Source organism: Amblyraja radiata, chromosome 38 (assembly GCF_010909765.2).
Source record: "Amblyraja radiata isolate CabotCenter1 chromosome 38, sAmbRad1.1.pri, whole genome shotgun sequence".
NCBI classification, from domain to species: domain Eukaryota; kingdom Metazoa; phylum Chordata; class Chondrichthyes; order Rajiformes; family Rajidae; genus Amblyraja; species Amblyraja radiata.
The window spans coordinates 13,380,611-13,396,926 of NC_045993.1; the positions used below are offsets into that span (position 1 = coordinate 13,380,611).

The 16,316-nt window shown below is 40.5% G+C and overlaps 1 protein-coding gene across 2 annotated transcripts in view; it reads left to right on the forward strand.

Moving 5' to 3' along the window:
- ddx17 (DEAD-box helicase 17) overlaps positions 1-14,813 on the forward strand; it is a 29,431-nt gene extending 14,618 nt beyond the window's left edge. Inside the window, exons 10-13 of one of the 2 annotated variants that reach the window (XM_033013545.1) lie at positions 527-588; positions 3,149-3,208; positions 9,561-9,794; positions 11,214-14,813. In XM_033013545.1, the coding sequence (XP_032869436.1) occupies positions 527-588; positions 3,149-3,208; positions 9,561-9,794; positions 11,214-11,851 (994 nt within the window). In that variant the 3' untranslated portion in view covers positions 11,852-14,813. Of the gene's footprint in view, positions 1-526; positions 589-3,148; positions 3,209-3,364; positions 7,187-9,560; positions 9,795-11,213 lie in introns of those variants that run through there. The other variant, XM_033013546.1, reaches the window with a different exon arrangement.
- The last annotated feature ends 1,503 nt before the right edge of the window (positions 14,814-16,316 follow it).

Here is a 16,316-nt window from a genome sequence, read left to right on the forward strand (position 1 = left end):
ACATTTTTTTGTCGCCGCTGGATTTTGAAATGTTCAAAATCATTTAGCGACACTGATATAACGCCAGCAGTCGCCGAAAAATTCGCCAAGTGGGACAGGCCCTTTCAGATGTCAAATTTCAATGGATCACCATAATTGGTGTGCTTCGTTGAGGCAGGGTGAAAGGCACTTGTGGCTCTATACTGAATGAAAAACAAAATAATTATTGCTGGAAACTTGATGTAAAAACTGATAATGCATGAGATTTGCAGCCGATCAAGTAGCAACTGTGAAGGAAGAAACCGTTAAGGTTTCAGGTCAATTGTAAAAATCACAGACCTGTGAATCACAGAACAATGTTTTATAGGATTGGGTACATTTTCTGTGGTAAGGGGTGAATAAGGGGGTGATGATGCTTATGGCAGTGGCAGCATCGTCTGATGAAGTTAATAAACCTGCGTTCACGTTTTAAAAATTAGATGCAGTATTGTTATATTAGCCTGCGTCGCACAAAGATATGAATAATAACATTATTTCATTCTTGTAGCTGGCCGGCAATGTGCATTCATGGAGATAAAAGTCAGCCGGAGAGAGATTGGGTCCTTAATGGTAAGATTAGAGAAAGGATAAGATATATAAGTAACAAAAAGTTGGGCCAGTTGGCGCCTCGATTCTGCTTTGGCACTCTGTCTGCTCAAATCTTGGCCTCAGTACTGCTTCTGCCCTGACTTTCCATTGTAATTTAGATGTCAATCTCTACTTTGACTCTATGCAGGGATGCTGCCTCCACACCTATCCCAAAGATATTCAACTCGAAAGATATTCCTTCTCATCTCTGTCTGAAACAGGCAACTCTTTATTCTGAAGCTATTCTCCCCTGATTCTAGATACTTGCCATGAGAGAAACTATTCTGTGAACATCCTCTATCAATCCCCCTCAAATGTTCTGTTTCAATAAGATTGCCATATTCTTCTAAACTCCTGTGACTATAGGCCTAACTTGCTAAATCGTTCTTCATATGTCAACTTTTTCATTCGTGGAATCACCACGCTTGAGTTTCACGTTTGGCAGCTTGTTGCAAGCAAAGGTTAAATACAGTAAATAAATAGCAGTCAGTGATTATATGGTATCATCTTGTAATGAATTGCTAAAATATTTCATAAATTGTGGCTTTTTAAAATTTTGTCTACTGTAATTTGTTGCACATTGCACAGATGAAATCAGATTCCATAACATACACAACAACTTAGAAAAAGCATTAGTCCATTGAACATTTATCGACTAATGCCCCTGTCCCACTAGGCTATATTTTAGCCGACCACAGGTGACTAGGCTGTCGCCAGGGTGTCGCCTGTATGGTCATGAGTAGTCTCCTCAGTTGCCCAAAGAATTGTGCCGTTTTTCTGGTCACCACTGGATTTTGAAATGTTCTAAACTTTTCGGCGACAGTTGGCTTAACGCCAGTAAGCGTAGCTTGACTTCTCCTGACGTAGGTGCTGTTGTATGGTGTCGCCAGGATGACGTAGGTTGTCGCCGGTGCTGACTATGGTGAATTCCATTGGCGACTATCTACATCAACCGGCAACTGAATTGTCTTACCTTGTCGTAGCTTTTCGTGGGTGGACGTAGGTGTGGTCGTAGGTGGATGCCCTAATGGGTCGCCAGTTGTCGGTAGCTTGCCATAGCTGGACGTCGGCTAGGTGGTAGGTTGTTGTAGACTTTTCCAGTCGCCGGTTGCTCGGCAATTTGCTACGACTTTGACAGATGCCGAACAAATCGCCTAGTGGGACAGGCCTATACCTGACTAAACTCTTGAAAAAAATTCCCAGGTTCTTCATATAATACCAAGCCCAAAATATGCACTCTACAACCTTCACATCCTGAATTAACCCCTGGTTTGATTTTATACATTAACTTGACCATTTCTCCAATCTTGGAGCATAGCAGTTTCCATGAGACTAGAAATGGTGCCATTATCTCAATCCTATACCCAGAATAATTTTCAAGTTAATCAATTTGTGCTTGTGATTCTACTGTTTCACCAACTGGACCTATTCAATCTGGTTACTTTCTTTCTGTGCTCAAATAACAAGAGGGAATCTGCATCATTTTTACACCGGAGACCTTGTTTATGTTTTTCAACAGTCCAAACTAGTGCAGATGCTGGCAATAAATGAAAACTGAAATGACTGGATATTCTCAGCAGGTCAGGCAGCATCTCTGGAAAGTGAGAGAAGCTGCTAATGTTTCAATCCTTTGGCTTTTTGAAGTTAAAAGTTAGTGAAACTATAGGCAATATTCCAAATAATTTCTCAACAGTAATTTGTGCCCAGGTGCCCTTTGTTCTTTAGTTCAGCAGCTGATTCATGTGGGTTACGTCCCTAAATTGACCTTTTATATCTTGTTGGTTGTCCTTGTATTGGTTACTATGTTATGCATTCATTATTTTCAAATTCCACTAATTGAATTAAACCCTGAACTTCTGTAAAGCACAATAAATTATTTCCTTAATCTTAATGACTTTACGAATAATGCCTGAGCCAAGAAGTGGTAATGCCAGGAGTTCCCAAATCCCCACTTGTGAGACTTAATATCTTTGAGGATCTCCCTGGTTATTTAAATATCATTCATTCTCAACTCTCTTTGTTCTTTTCTTGCCTGTCAGGTTTGTATGTTCTTTTATGTCTGTTTTACAAATTGTCTGGCATTTGATTAATTAAACTCGACATAATTTGATGTTGCATGTCATTAATGATGTGGTATTATATTTAGCCCAATAGTTCCATGCTCCTGAAGTAACATCCCCTTTTGTAATAGTTGTTTGTTAATGTTTAATACCGTATCTACTTGTGCAATGCTTAATGCATTGTTGTATCAAATATTGTTCATCGTATATGACTCGTTCCTGCAACAAGGTGGTTTGTACATTTTAGTGTAACAGTGTACGTTGAATTGCTGTCATATGCCTAGCGCTGTTTTCCAATGTTAAGGACACGATATAAATTACTTTGATCTGCGCAAATTATTCTTATTCATCTTGGCATGAGTATTTTGACAACTAATTTACCATATTCTGCGTCCTTTTAGATATACCCCTATGTATTAAAAAGATGAAAAGACACAAAGTTTTTTGTTTTTTTAATAAATACTTTTCTATTCTTTCTACAGAATTCCGATCAGGAAAGGCACCCATCCTAATTGCAACTGATGTTGCATCTCGAGGTTTAGGTTTGTACTTGACTTGTTTATAGACCAAGCTCTGAATTGTTCTAACTTGGGAGAACTGGTAGTTAAAGTGATGAACCATGATTTCCTCGCCATCTTGAGTGTGTTAACTAAGTGGCTTAATTTTGTTTTTAAATATCTCTTTGTTTTTGTATTAAGGTACAGGCCTGCGGCAAGGCCTAGGCATGACAAAACGAGCACCAAGAGGGAGAGGAGATATCCATCTACCGCCACCTACATAAACCAAGCTTAGCCTTACTGCGTGGGGCCTTTAACCCCTATGCACTGGGCTGGCTGTCCAAAATTTGGGGTCTTCGGATAATGTTTACCCCATCTGCCGTTATCCAGCTCGCCCTGGCACTGTCTGGTTCAACCTCTGCAGTAGATTGGTTTGTTAAATAAATAGGGTCTTCAGATAATGTGTTTGCCAACTGACTGAATTTCCATCTTGACCTGGTCATATTGGGATTAAGCCCTGTTCCAGGCTGTTTTGGAGAGCACTGTATAGGGTGCTTCAGAAATTCTGAATGGAGCTGAATTTATAGCTGGCTGAACTCTCGTTTTAGTTGAGATTTTTGATACATGACAGATTTTGCCCGTTTCTGACAAGGGATATTTTAATTGTGGGAATATACATTTGATAATGTATTTATTTCTGAGTGGTTACTAAGTTTAACCCCAGTGCAATTTAATGGAGAATGTAAAATCTGATGTGACCCAAGATTACCCAAGTAGAAATGAAGCCTTTACTCTTGATCACTTTATTCTCTTTTTGAAATCTGGATTTCAATTAAATGATGGAATCCACACCGTGACATCAGCTGCTTTCTACACAATACCAATTAATCTGTGTAATGTATGTGAAAGCTGCTAGAGGATGTATATTAGGTGTTTGGAGCCTCCAGCAATGTTATGTAGGTGCGGGGAACCTTGTCTTTTGATGGGCTCAGACACTAGATCAGTAACATTGGATGATAAACGGTACTAATTCTTATGACTGCCATTGATGGTGTTGGACTTCCATTGATGGTGTTAGTTTACTGTTGTCACGTACCGAGACACAATGAAAGCTAAAGCACTTCCAGTTAAAGAGCTTGCATTTGTAAGTGATTACGGTGAACTGGGTTTGAGTGTAGAAGTCAGCAGTCTATCCAATGTTTGAGTACTGGTAGTTCTGCTGCAATGTGCAATGTGTGTTTTTGTAACACAAATTGGATATAACATAATTTATGTATCTGCAAACACTGTATTAGGTTGGGTGTAATTGGTTATAATGGAATTTCAGTTGGAAACGAGAGAACCATATGAGTTACTTTGGAAATTTACAAGTCAAGGAAAACCCCGTTGTGGAAAAAAACTCAGGAGGGGGAGGGAATTTTATAGATGTAACCTCCCCTCAATAATCAGACATGGTTGTCTCTTAAGAACACTGGTTTCGCCATAGGCATTGGAAATTGGCAAGCAATTGTTTCTATTGATACATGTGCAACAATACACTATCAAACAATGCACATACAATCTTTAGTATTTCTAGCTTACAACAACAAAATAGACATAGCTATTTAATAAAAAGCTATGTTTGAAAATGCTGTGGGGGAAAATAACTTAGTTATGGTGAGTCTGAAACTCGAATCCCTTTTCCCAATTGCTTTTACAATGTAATTTTCCAAAACACGAGGTTTCCTGGGAACGCAACTATTACATTATCGCAGAACTACCTGTATTCTGGCACCTGATGGCCTTGCAATGTGCTAGGATTAGATTGTTTTTTTAGATATGTGGATACTACTTAACCATGTATCCCCAATATTGTTTGAAAGAGGTCTTTTACCACTTGGCTACTTCAGTTGCCTAACAGCTGGAATTCAGTATAACCTCAGTTTTTTTTAATAGACAAGCGTCATTATCTGAAACCCTGTACGTTGAAAACCAGCACAAGCCAATTCCTAGATCAGAAAATTGAAAGCAACCAAATTTCCCATGTTACAATTTGACCTTTTCCTCATTCAAATCTGACACCGTTAATAATTGGTTTACTTGCTGAAACTAAGGGGCGTGTGGAAATGTCTGCTAATTAGGGGTTTCACACCGCGCACTGCATTTAAATGGCAGGCCAGTTCTGCAATCAAACTGTTAAGTGACTCGGAGCTAGAAATAAACCTTTCTAGCCACTGATATGGATGGGAAGACTATGCATGGACTGACTGTTACTGGCCCACTATTTTCAGACTGAGATGGACAGACTGTTCCGAAATAACCTCCCCTTTAACGGGCACTGGCAGTAAAATAGGGATTAATAGTATTGTGTCCATGGTTTCCGCAGATGTGTCAATTTTGAAAAATAGATGTCCCTTAATGGGGGAATTCCAGTTGGAACAGTTTGCTCATTCTTAGTACGGATACAAAGGAAACTACTTGATCCCCGCTGGTTAGCAGCAAGTAGCCAACTGATCCATCTGTAATATTATGGATTTGTGGCTCTCTTGCAATCTTTGGGGAATGGTTTCTGATGAAGTGGAGTAATGTGGTGCAAACAGTTTCAACTATTGTGAAACCCCTACTGCCAAGCATGCCAAGTATCTCCCTCACCTTCACAGGACGTCATGTCGGGGCTTGTCCGGTTACATCTTGGGCCTGTCTGAGGTTTCACTGCCCGAAAAGCGGGTTGCAAAAAGGTTGGAAGGCAGGAGTGAGGAGATTGCTGCTTTCTGCATCTTGCCTAGACACTGTTCAATTTGATACAAAACTGAGAACTATTTAATTTAGGTCAGTCTGTTTCTTGTTACCTATTGATTCCATCAGGCTGGGAAAAATTTTGTTTTTAGGCATTAAGAGATCTGTGGAAAACGGACGGATAATCTTGTGAGAGGGCCATCCTGAAGGTGCATGTTTGGTGCCTGGGCTTCATGGTGTAAGGAAAACACTCTAACAATGCTGGACTACAATAGAAAATCAAGAATAGCTACTGCACATTGTGATTAAAACTCCACAAACAGCTACATCATTTAGTATTTTTCCCAGTCTGCCAATAACAATGGGCTCAGATTTTTTAATATAAGTTTGTGTTGTATTCAGGTTAATGCAGGGTAATGTTAAAGCTTATTCAAAATAGTATTTGAAAAAACTCCTGGGCTCTAATGTTCCACACTTTTTCCTGTCCCTGTTCCTTTACATAACTTTCCTGTCCTTTGCATCATCAGCTAGGATTGGAATTGCAGGGGTTCCTCCACTGATGTCCACAGCTGCAATATCAGAGGCATCTCTTGCCAGCCAGTAGGATGTGTGCCACTGGACAGAGATAAAAAATATAGATGGTGGACAAAACTCTTACATTGTTTCAGAGATCACCAAACCCTGTCATTGTTTGGTTTGATTGATCTAAAGAGATGCTAAAAAGAAAATGAAATCTAAAGAACACCAGTCAACAAGTAAAGCTCTATATATGACGGGAGTTTAGGGAAAGTGGGGTTACTACCCAGACTGGCTGTTCAACAATCAACCCAGTTGCTATCGTGTACCTTTACTCATGTCATCAGTTCCATTTTTTAGGGTATCTCACTGTTCAGTCAATGAAAAGTGATACAATGCACCTTCCAGTGTAAATTGCAAGACTAGAACGTGAAGAGGATGCTGACAACATAGTAGATCATCAGTGAAGGTGTAAGCTTTTGCCTTCACTGGAATATTAAATGGGATTGTCTTTGTAGAGCTGGGTATGGGTTAAAACTGACTATTTGAGATCTATATCGTGTACATTACCTGTTTGTGTCCATTTCTATTTAATATCAATATGTGCTTTAATATGAGTATTTGTTTTTTTCATTTTTCGTGTACACTTTTCTTCTATATCTCTTGTTTATCCCTGCCTTGGGATTCAGTATAGAAACATTCAGCTTTGAAATAAGGAATAGCAAGTGAAACTTGAGCCCATTTATGTAATGAGAAACAGACTTCAATAATAGTTTGTCAGTAAATTGTAAAGAGAAAAAAAAATAATTTGAGTCTGGGCAATAGATGCAGTGTGAGCTGAGAGTTTTCTGGAGATTGGGTTTGAGGACCTTATTTAATGACCGCGGTCCTCTGGTGAAAGCCACATGAAAGTCGGGCTGCAGAAAAGCCATCCATCCCAGCGTGTGGGACTTCTCGCCACAAGGGAATGCTCGATGCATGCTCTCCCAGCTCCACTGGTCCCGTGTCGCATGGCGGAGGTCGCAAGGAGTCCGCCAGAACTAGAGAGACGGGATTGGCTGCGGCAGTACGATGGAGGGAGTGTGCATCGGACTGGTAAATACTATTCAATATAGAAGGGAGGAAATCGGAGTTTATTCTGGACATCTTTTAAAGTATGGATTTAAATAACAACATGCCAAATGTGGAATTGTCTGTGGTTAAAAATTATTATATAGTGACTGGTGAACTAAGCGTTGTGTTACCTTTTCTGATAACATTCTCAGTGCTGTGAATCTTAATTACATCTAAGGTAACCTCTGAGCTAATTTTCAGGAATCTCCTATCCATCAGTGACCAAACTAAACCCTAGATGAGGCCAGTTAACTGGTCCTGTATTCTCCTCTATCAATACCAGAATGGATTTTAATGATGGCCATTATAAAAGTCCAAGCAGCAATTGTCCTGGAGTGCGTGGCACTGTAATAACCTGAGACATGCAGCTTTTGTAGTTACACTTAGACATTGGTGCCTTTCCTCTTGATTATACCAAGCTTTATATTGAGAGACCAAGAAATCTGCTACCTATAGTATCAATCTCAAAAATAATCTTTGCTGATCTTCCCAAGTTTCAAAACCTAACCAAAGACAAACATCTTTATAGTATTTGATAATGAATTTCTCTGAAATGCCAATGACTGCTACATTCAGATTAAACGTAGAAGCTGTTTCCCTAACGATCTAGCTGCTTAGTTTTGCGCTAGTATTCTTGAGTGCCAGGACAGTGTAATGATCACGGCCCAGTAATTCTATGGTAATTTCTAGCCCTGACAACCATAATGATATTTGAAGCGTTATAATCATGGCACATTAGGAAAGGCAAACATAAAGGAGTATTCCTTTACAGATCTGTCTGTTTAGACCAGAATGAGATAACATCTGTTATTTGGCACTGAGGTTTGTGACCTGGCACTGTTTGGGGGCTGTGGTGAAGCTGGGGCTGGTTTACATTGGTTGAAAAGTAGTTGTATCTTTGAGTCTACTTTGGATTTTTCTAATAACTGGAAATAGTAAAATATTATTTTAAATATGGTGAAATGATGGGACCCTTTGTACTATAAATGATATGTGGATTGGTACATTGAGCTTTTTTAATTTTGTTTTTACTACTAATTTTTTTTATACAATGTAAATTGTCTAATCCTTTTCTGCCTACTTGGTTGGTTTATCCCAGAGTAAGCATGCATTCTTCTATCAGGTGTAACATTATGGGTCATTTCTAAAATTCAGTGTTTGTTGGTTGACTGATAAAATGCGTTTTTATTCTGATCCTTTATGGATTTTCAGGCTCTAAGTGGGATTGCAGACAGGAAATCTAGTGTTCAGTTCTGTCAAAGATTAACTGTGAGATATATCCTGCTTCAGTGTTGTGAACTTTTGATATTTCGTTAGTTATTAGCCATTGTCACTTTTTTTCATAAAGGAAAGCATGATGTGAGGCAGTACAATGTAATCGACTACATCTGACTTTGGAAACATGTTAAGCCACGTGATGTGGAGGTCGTGTTCTATGTTTTCCTGTAGAGCTAAACTTCTCGGCAGTTTTAAAGGATCAATCATTGCTGCGGCAAGGTATATGAGAAAGTTGAACAGATTTATTTGCATTTATTAATTGTTAAAGGACACTGGTGTCTGCTGTTGTTGCAGTAGTTTAATCTGGAATAATCTTGTTCAGATTAGTAGAAAAAGTTTATTTACAAGTTAGTGTAAGTGCTGAAAGCAGAACTTGGAATTGGCTAGAAAGCTTTAGGCAGTCGTCTAAAGTTGTCCAAATCATAGCTGTAACTTAATCAAAGAAACTGCTTATTCAGTGAAACACGAGTCTCACTGTTCATCCAGTGTCTTGAGTGGTGGATCTATTAGAGTTCTGAACTCTGGCTCAGTTTTCTACTTTTGTGCTCAGGTGTTCTGCCGTTTGGTTTGCGTAGTTGTTGTTCTAAGCATGGTGTGGGTTTAAGCACTCTGCATGCGAAGGGGAGTACTGTAAACATGGACTGTGAGGTTGCTTGTACTGAATCTACTTCTAACTGTTCTTTCTACCTGGCTGTTGTGGTGTGCTGCTCGTGCTGGTTCCATCTGGCACATCCCCCCCACCTCTCGACACCACACTGCAATTCTGCTTTTACAGATGTGGAAGACATCAAATTTGTCATCAATTACGACTACCCTAATTCCTCAGAAGACTACGTACATCGCATTGGCCGTACAGCGCGCAGCACAAATAAAGGCACGGCTTACACCTTCTTCACACCAGGCAATGTGAAACAGGCTAGGGAGCTGATCAAAGTATTGGAAGAGGCCAACCAAGCCATTAATCCTAAACTTCTGCAGCTTGTTGATAATGGAAGAGGAGGTGGAAGAGGTAAGTGCTTTATCTGGGGGGGGCGGGGGGGGTTACCGTTTGGGTCTGCACTGTGGTAAGAGCCATTTGTAAAACTACCTGTGTGTCAGATAAAAACTAAATTGTATCAATCTTCCCACTTGTTTATGTTCAGTTCATCTGTGTTTTCTCCACCTAATTTATATTTTAAGGAACAAAACTCCCAGCACCGATTTCCATTGTACACCATATTTTGCAGACTTCATATCAGAAAAATGTCCATCAAGCATTATCCTCTGTCTCCTACGACAAAGCCAATTTTGCATTCAGTTTATCAATGTTCCAATCTGTCATTCGGGGTGACAGAGGGTTGGGCAGCACCTGTTGAGGGAAAGGATGGGTGACGTTTCGGGTCGGGACCCATCTTCGTCCATCCATTCCCTCCACAACCATGCCTGCCTCAACCACTAACTCTGCCTGATCTACTGAGGTATTCCAGCCACTTTGATTTTTGCTTGAGATTCCAGAGTCTGCAGTTCCTTGTGTCTCTATCATTTGGAAGCTCGTCAACAGGATTACTGGATTTTCTCAGTTACCTCTTCAAAAAACTCAATCAGATTTGTAGACATAAAGGTTCAGGCATGTAAAGTACTAGAGCAAGGAGGGTCAAATCGCCCATACGGACCAATGACCTCCCAACTTCTATATTCAATACTCTGTTTGATGAATTCCAATGTGCCAAAAGCCTTTTTGACCACCCTATCGACCTTCAAGGAATCATGCACCTGATCCCTCTGCTCTACAACACTCCCCAGAGCCCTGCCATTCCCATGTTACACTTCCCAAAATGCACCACCTCACATTTCTCTGTATTAAATTCCATTAATTTCCCTATAACTCAGGTCCTCGAGATCTGGCAACCTATTTGTAATTCTTTTCTGTACCTTTCCCTGCAGCAAGGTGACAACGTCAGACCACAGTAGCCCAAGTATGACCCCAACAATGTCTTTTACAACTACAACACAACATCCCAGCTTCTAGACTCCTTTACCTCGTGCCAAACCGTCTTCATCGCCCTGTCCATCTCTGACGTGACTTTAACACAACTATGTACTTGTACTCCTACTACACTTTGTTCTATCCCACACCCCAGTGCCCTATTGTTCACTGTGAAAGTCTTGCCCTGAATTGACTTCCCAAAATGCGAAACCTAGCACTTATCAGACACATTCCTTTTGTCAGAGATAAATATTGATCACTTTTATCAGAAGATAGCTTTTTGTGTGTCTGAGAGAATGAGCTTCAGTAGCTGGCTGGAGGAGAGCTGAGTTTTATAGTAAGGGTGGCAGGTTCTATTTAAAGCAGAAAAAGACAGCAGTTAAGATTGCGGGTGATTTTGTGCTGTGTCATTGTACCGCTTCACGTGTAAGTATTGTGCTAAACTTACTTTTCCCTCTTTAGGAGGCCGTTCCCGTTATCGGCCCGCTGGAACCAATCCTAACGCCATGTACCGAGATGATCGAGACAGAAGCCGCAGCCGATCTTTTCGAGACCTGGATGGGGACCGCAGAGATAGGGGAGATGGTGGGAGCAGGTTTGGGGGGCAGAGAGATTCCCGTGATGCTACAGGTACATTGAGTAAGCCGGGTTTCCGGTCTGCACAAACTGGCAGTTTTGGAAGTGCCATGTTTGGGCAACAATCAATCCAGTACCCAAACTTTACCCAAGGTGGGCTATATGGGACTACTAACCCGAGTGTATACGGGGTTGCGTCTCAGACTGCATTTGGAAAAGCAGGTGCATTCCCAACTGCAAGCCCAGGAGGTGCTTTTGGAGCCTCCGGGTTTGGCACAGCTGCTGCCCAAGCTGTGGCTTACGCCTCGGGTAACTTCACTGCTACAGCCTCTGCCAGTGGAGGGCGGGCCCCGCAGGCAGCAGCACAGTTCCGACAGAATGGATTGGCACAACAGCCACAGCCCCTGCTATCTCAGACGTATCAACCGGGCACCTCGTTGTTGAGTTTTATGTCCCAGGGGAACTACCAGTACACACCACCACCCCCACCACCTCCCCCAACACAGGCAACAACTCGAAAATAAACTTGCTTTTCTAAAATTGACCTTTTTTCCCCTGTTTATAAAGATCTAGGCATCAATTCCATTTTCTACTGAACAGTAAAACTTTAAAAATAGGATAATTATACAGTTGCATTCACTTTGACTTTGTTATCACAAAAGGTGTGCTGGACTAGCAAACCTTGTGACACTGATCCACCCGTCAGAAGTTTACCGAAGTACACCATAATCTTACAGAAAATGTGGTCCGCAAATCATGGTACCGCACCAGCCTGCTGCCCACTCTGTGAATTGGTGAAGGATCAGTGGATAGCTGCTTGACCCCTCTGAGCCTAGTGAGTGAACAAGCTCCTTGGTGCTCTGGGTTCAAGCATTCTCCAAGATTTTTTTTTTAAACCATCTTATCTTTTTTTTAAAAAGGTAGGTTTTGTCTCTCTGTTCATAAGGCATAATTCTATCAGCATGTTAATTATTCCTGTTATTCAGACAAGCGTGAGGTTCAGACTTAGCCCTTATTCTCATTGTGACAACAGAAATTTCAAATGAAAAAAGATTATTGTTCTAGTGTGACAAGAGAAAACATAATATTTTTCAATTTTTGCATAATCCATTAAAAATTTCATGGTGCCACTTTCATTTTGGGTCTCTTACATTGGAAATAGTTCATTATATTTACATTCTATAATAGCTGCTCTTGTCACCTGTGGAAAAACTAAAATTCACAAAAACATATTTGGGGTTCAATATTTGTAAATTTTACAAAGCATTAACATTAAGAGTAATGGCACCTAGGCTGTAAAATTGTCCAAATGTGTTGGGGTAGGGAAAGCTAGAAGTCAGGGGAGATAGTGTTGACCTGAAGGTTATTGCTCCCAGTTTGATTTACTTGAAATAAGAAATGATGCTGTCAGTTAATGCCCAATCTGGCTCCAGAGTATTTTCATGAGAAGTTTGCCATTTGTGTTGTACAATAGCAGGCAATGGAGAAATGGAAATAGCAACTCAATAAAAATAATCAAAATAAGATTCCAAAAGGCGACAATTAACTGACTCTCCACCCTCCCAGTCCCCAAACAACCCTGCCTGATGTCTGAATAAACTCAGATACGTGGGTTATTTCAGGTATACAGACAGAAGGTGAGCTAGCACCTGTAGGGTGAAGAGATAGCTTTTTATGCCAGTGATCTAGGTTATTTTTAGTTTTCTTTATTAAGTAAATAACTATGTTGTATTAATATTCCATCGTGGAAGCAGAGAGGTCTCAGGTTCTATTAGATTCTAAATTGATTTCCAATTGCTTTAAATTATTGATGACTGAAAATACTGGAACTGTTACTCAATAAGCCGGCCATGGTCCCCAGACTGTTACTCTCGCTCCATTACCCAAGAACAGGCTTGCTTGAGAGCAATCCTTCGTCAGGTACTAAGGCTAACTAATATGTTGCAGAATTGGGATCAATCTGATACTTCAGACCACCATTTTTTGAGTAATTTTTCCATATTTAGTCGCAGTGGTTTATTCCTGTTGCATTTAATGTTCAAGTTAATTTGACCTTTTTTTTCTCTTGTATAATTGGCCCGTTTTTAGTTATGTTGCTAGCCATTCATCCTACTGAGATTTTTTTTCCCCCCAAATGTTTGAATGCTGGATGTTCCGTTAAAGGTAGGTGTTCATAAATGAGCTCATTTAAAATCCATTCACATTTTTGAGGCATTATAATGAAGATATTGTGGCTGATTTTAATTTTTAAATAATCTTTTGAAAGTTCACTTAGAAGTAGGGATAAGATTGTATGGCAAAGCTTCAGAACTACTTTCCAAGAGTCCATCATAGGTCCAAATTCACTATTGCCATTAGTAAATCGTAATAAAACGATGCAATGAAATTTGACCTGGAAAACGGAAATGTAATACTCTGGGCTATAATGTTACGTTCTGTAGCCACGTTGCAAATAGATAACTTACTGCCTCGTGTGTGCATTACTCTGCTTTCAGTTAGTAGCATCATTCCTGCAAATGACTTGAATGCTGCATTTTGATTGCTGTGAAGCTGGTTTTCATGTATGTAAATGTGTTGATACAAATGTTAGCATATCTACCAATGTGGCTGCCTGATGGGTGAGGTGGGTTCAGTTCCTGAAATGCCTATTGGTGACATCAGTCGATTACCACACGGAGATAGTATATATAGCTTTGCAAAATTTAGTTTTGATTCTGGCTGCTGCAGCATCAACCTGTAGGGATTTTGAAGCTATGTCTTCAGGCAGCTGGGCTCGAGTCTATTCTCCCCCAAGTAGATTGTCGGACAACTGCCCGTTTTTCAAAGCAAATGGTGGGTCACACGGTGAGTTGTTTCCATCCCCCACTTCCCTTATTGCTGCTGCATCTTCCAAGCAAGCTGTGAGCACACCTTCTCATAACACCAGCATCTTTGAATTCTGGTAGTTCCACATTATTTTGCTCATTCTGGATGTTACTGTGTGCAATTTTGTTGCAGCCTGTGGAATTTGACATGAGTAAGATTATGCCAAGTCGGCCCATTCATAATCATTTTGTCACTTTTTGAATGACTTTATCAATTGGTAACATTATACTCAGTAGAATATAGAGCCAAGGGACTGGGGCAGTAGGTTCTGGGGGTAATAGGAACTATTCACCTTCTGTATTCTGATGAGGTCTCTACCCCACCCCCTAAATTGCAGGATTTAACGGTGCCACAAATGACGTTGATGTTATTGACAATTTGCTCTGAGTTATTGAAACCAACAGTTTAAAATTTCTCTCTGGGATTTGATGAGGCCCAACCTATGACTGTTGTTAAACTCTAGGAATCCTGCAGCTGGTGAAGCATCTCAGCAATTTAGGCAAGCAATGTTTCACCTTGTGAAGTTGTACCCTGTGTCAGTCTTATTAATGTGCTATTTTGATACTGTACTGGTTTTCCTGTATTTTGCAATTCCAGTAATAAAGAGATTTACCAAAGGAATGGCTGCTTTTTCCTGTAATTTATCTCCCATAGGTTCCAACTAGGCAAACCCATCAATATATAAATCAACACACTTTGGGGTTCAAAGTAAATAGTCCATTGAACAACAAATATTAATCCACACAGAAATGGTGCGCCTAAAAATGTATCTACCCCCTCCCCCTCGTGATAATCGGAGCATGAACACCTCTGCGCTGCTGAAAAAGGTCCAGCAGAGACTGCACTTCCTGAGGGTGCTCAAGAAGAAGAACATCACTCAGAGACTGCTGCTGTCCTTTTATCGGTGCTCCATAGAGAGCATCCTAACATACTGTGTATGCGTGTGGTACACCAGCTGCACAGCAGCTAAGAGGAAAGCGCTCCAGAGGGCTATTGACAATGCCCAGAAGATTGTCGGCTGCCCTCTCCTCACCTTGGAGGACCTACACAGTTCCCACTGTCAAGAAATCCCAGGACATTATAAAGGACATTTCCCACCCCGGACACTCCCTGTTTGAACTGTTGCCGTCAGGCAGACGGTACAGATCAATGAGGACAAGGACAAACAGACTCAAAAACAGTTTTTATCCCACAGCAATAACCACTTAATATAGCCACCAAATGAGCGCAGGTGGGCTACATACCAAAGGGATTGTGCAATCGACAGAAGAATGTATGGTTGTGTGTTTATGCTTGTTTTTTTCATGTTATTTATTTTAGTTGTTTATTTCAGATATTCTCTTTTACGTATCGTTAGCTTTTAGATAATGTGTGAATGGTGCACTGACTGGTTGGCATTTTTAATTTCGTTGTACATGTTTACATGTTATAATGACAATAAAGAACCTATCCTAATCCCACATTACCCTTCCCCTTAACCCGTTTATTAACTTCCATGCCACCACTCCTTCCCTTTGCTTCAGTCTCTGCTACCACTGTTAGTTTGGATCTTGCAGAGGGATGGAAAATGATGGCCTAACATAACACTACTGATACTATTAGGAAATAAAACACTTGATGGAAACATTTCAGGCAGTTACAGTGATGGTTATAATTAATGCTTTTACAAAGTAATATTACACATACAAAGTATTAAGCACTTGACAGACAAGGCAGAGAGATGTCTGGGTTCTGCTCTGATACCAGTTAGCTTCACTTGAACCATGTAAACGTCATGTCATAAACCTGACTCCATCCATGGCTGTGTCCATCACAAACCAGGCAACGCCCATGTCCTGTCCTGTACCCCAGGAATAGTGTCTTCTGCCTTGGTGGTGAGTGGCACTGATGGATATTTTAAACTAAAACATAATTGGTAAATGTGATCTAGGCAAATTGCTTCTGGGGTTGAGATTTGAGTGAGCATGCTGATCATAAGATAGACACAAAATGCTGGAGTAATTCAGCGGGACAGGCAGAATCTTTGGAGAGAAGGAATGGGTGACGTTTCGGGTCGAGACCCTTCAGACTTGTGTCTACCTTCGATTTAAACCAGCATCTACAGTTCTTTCCTACACATGCTGA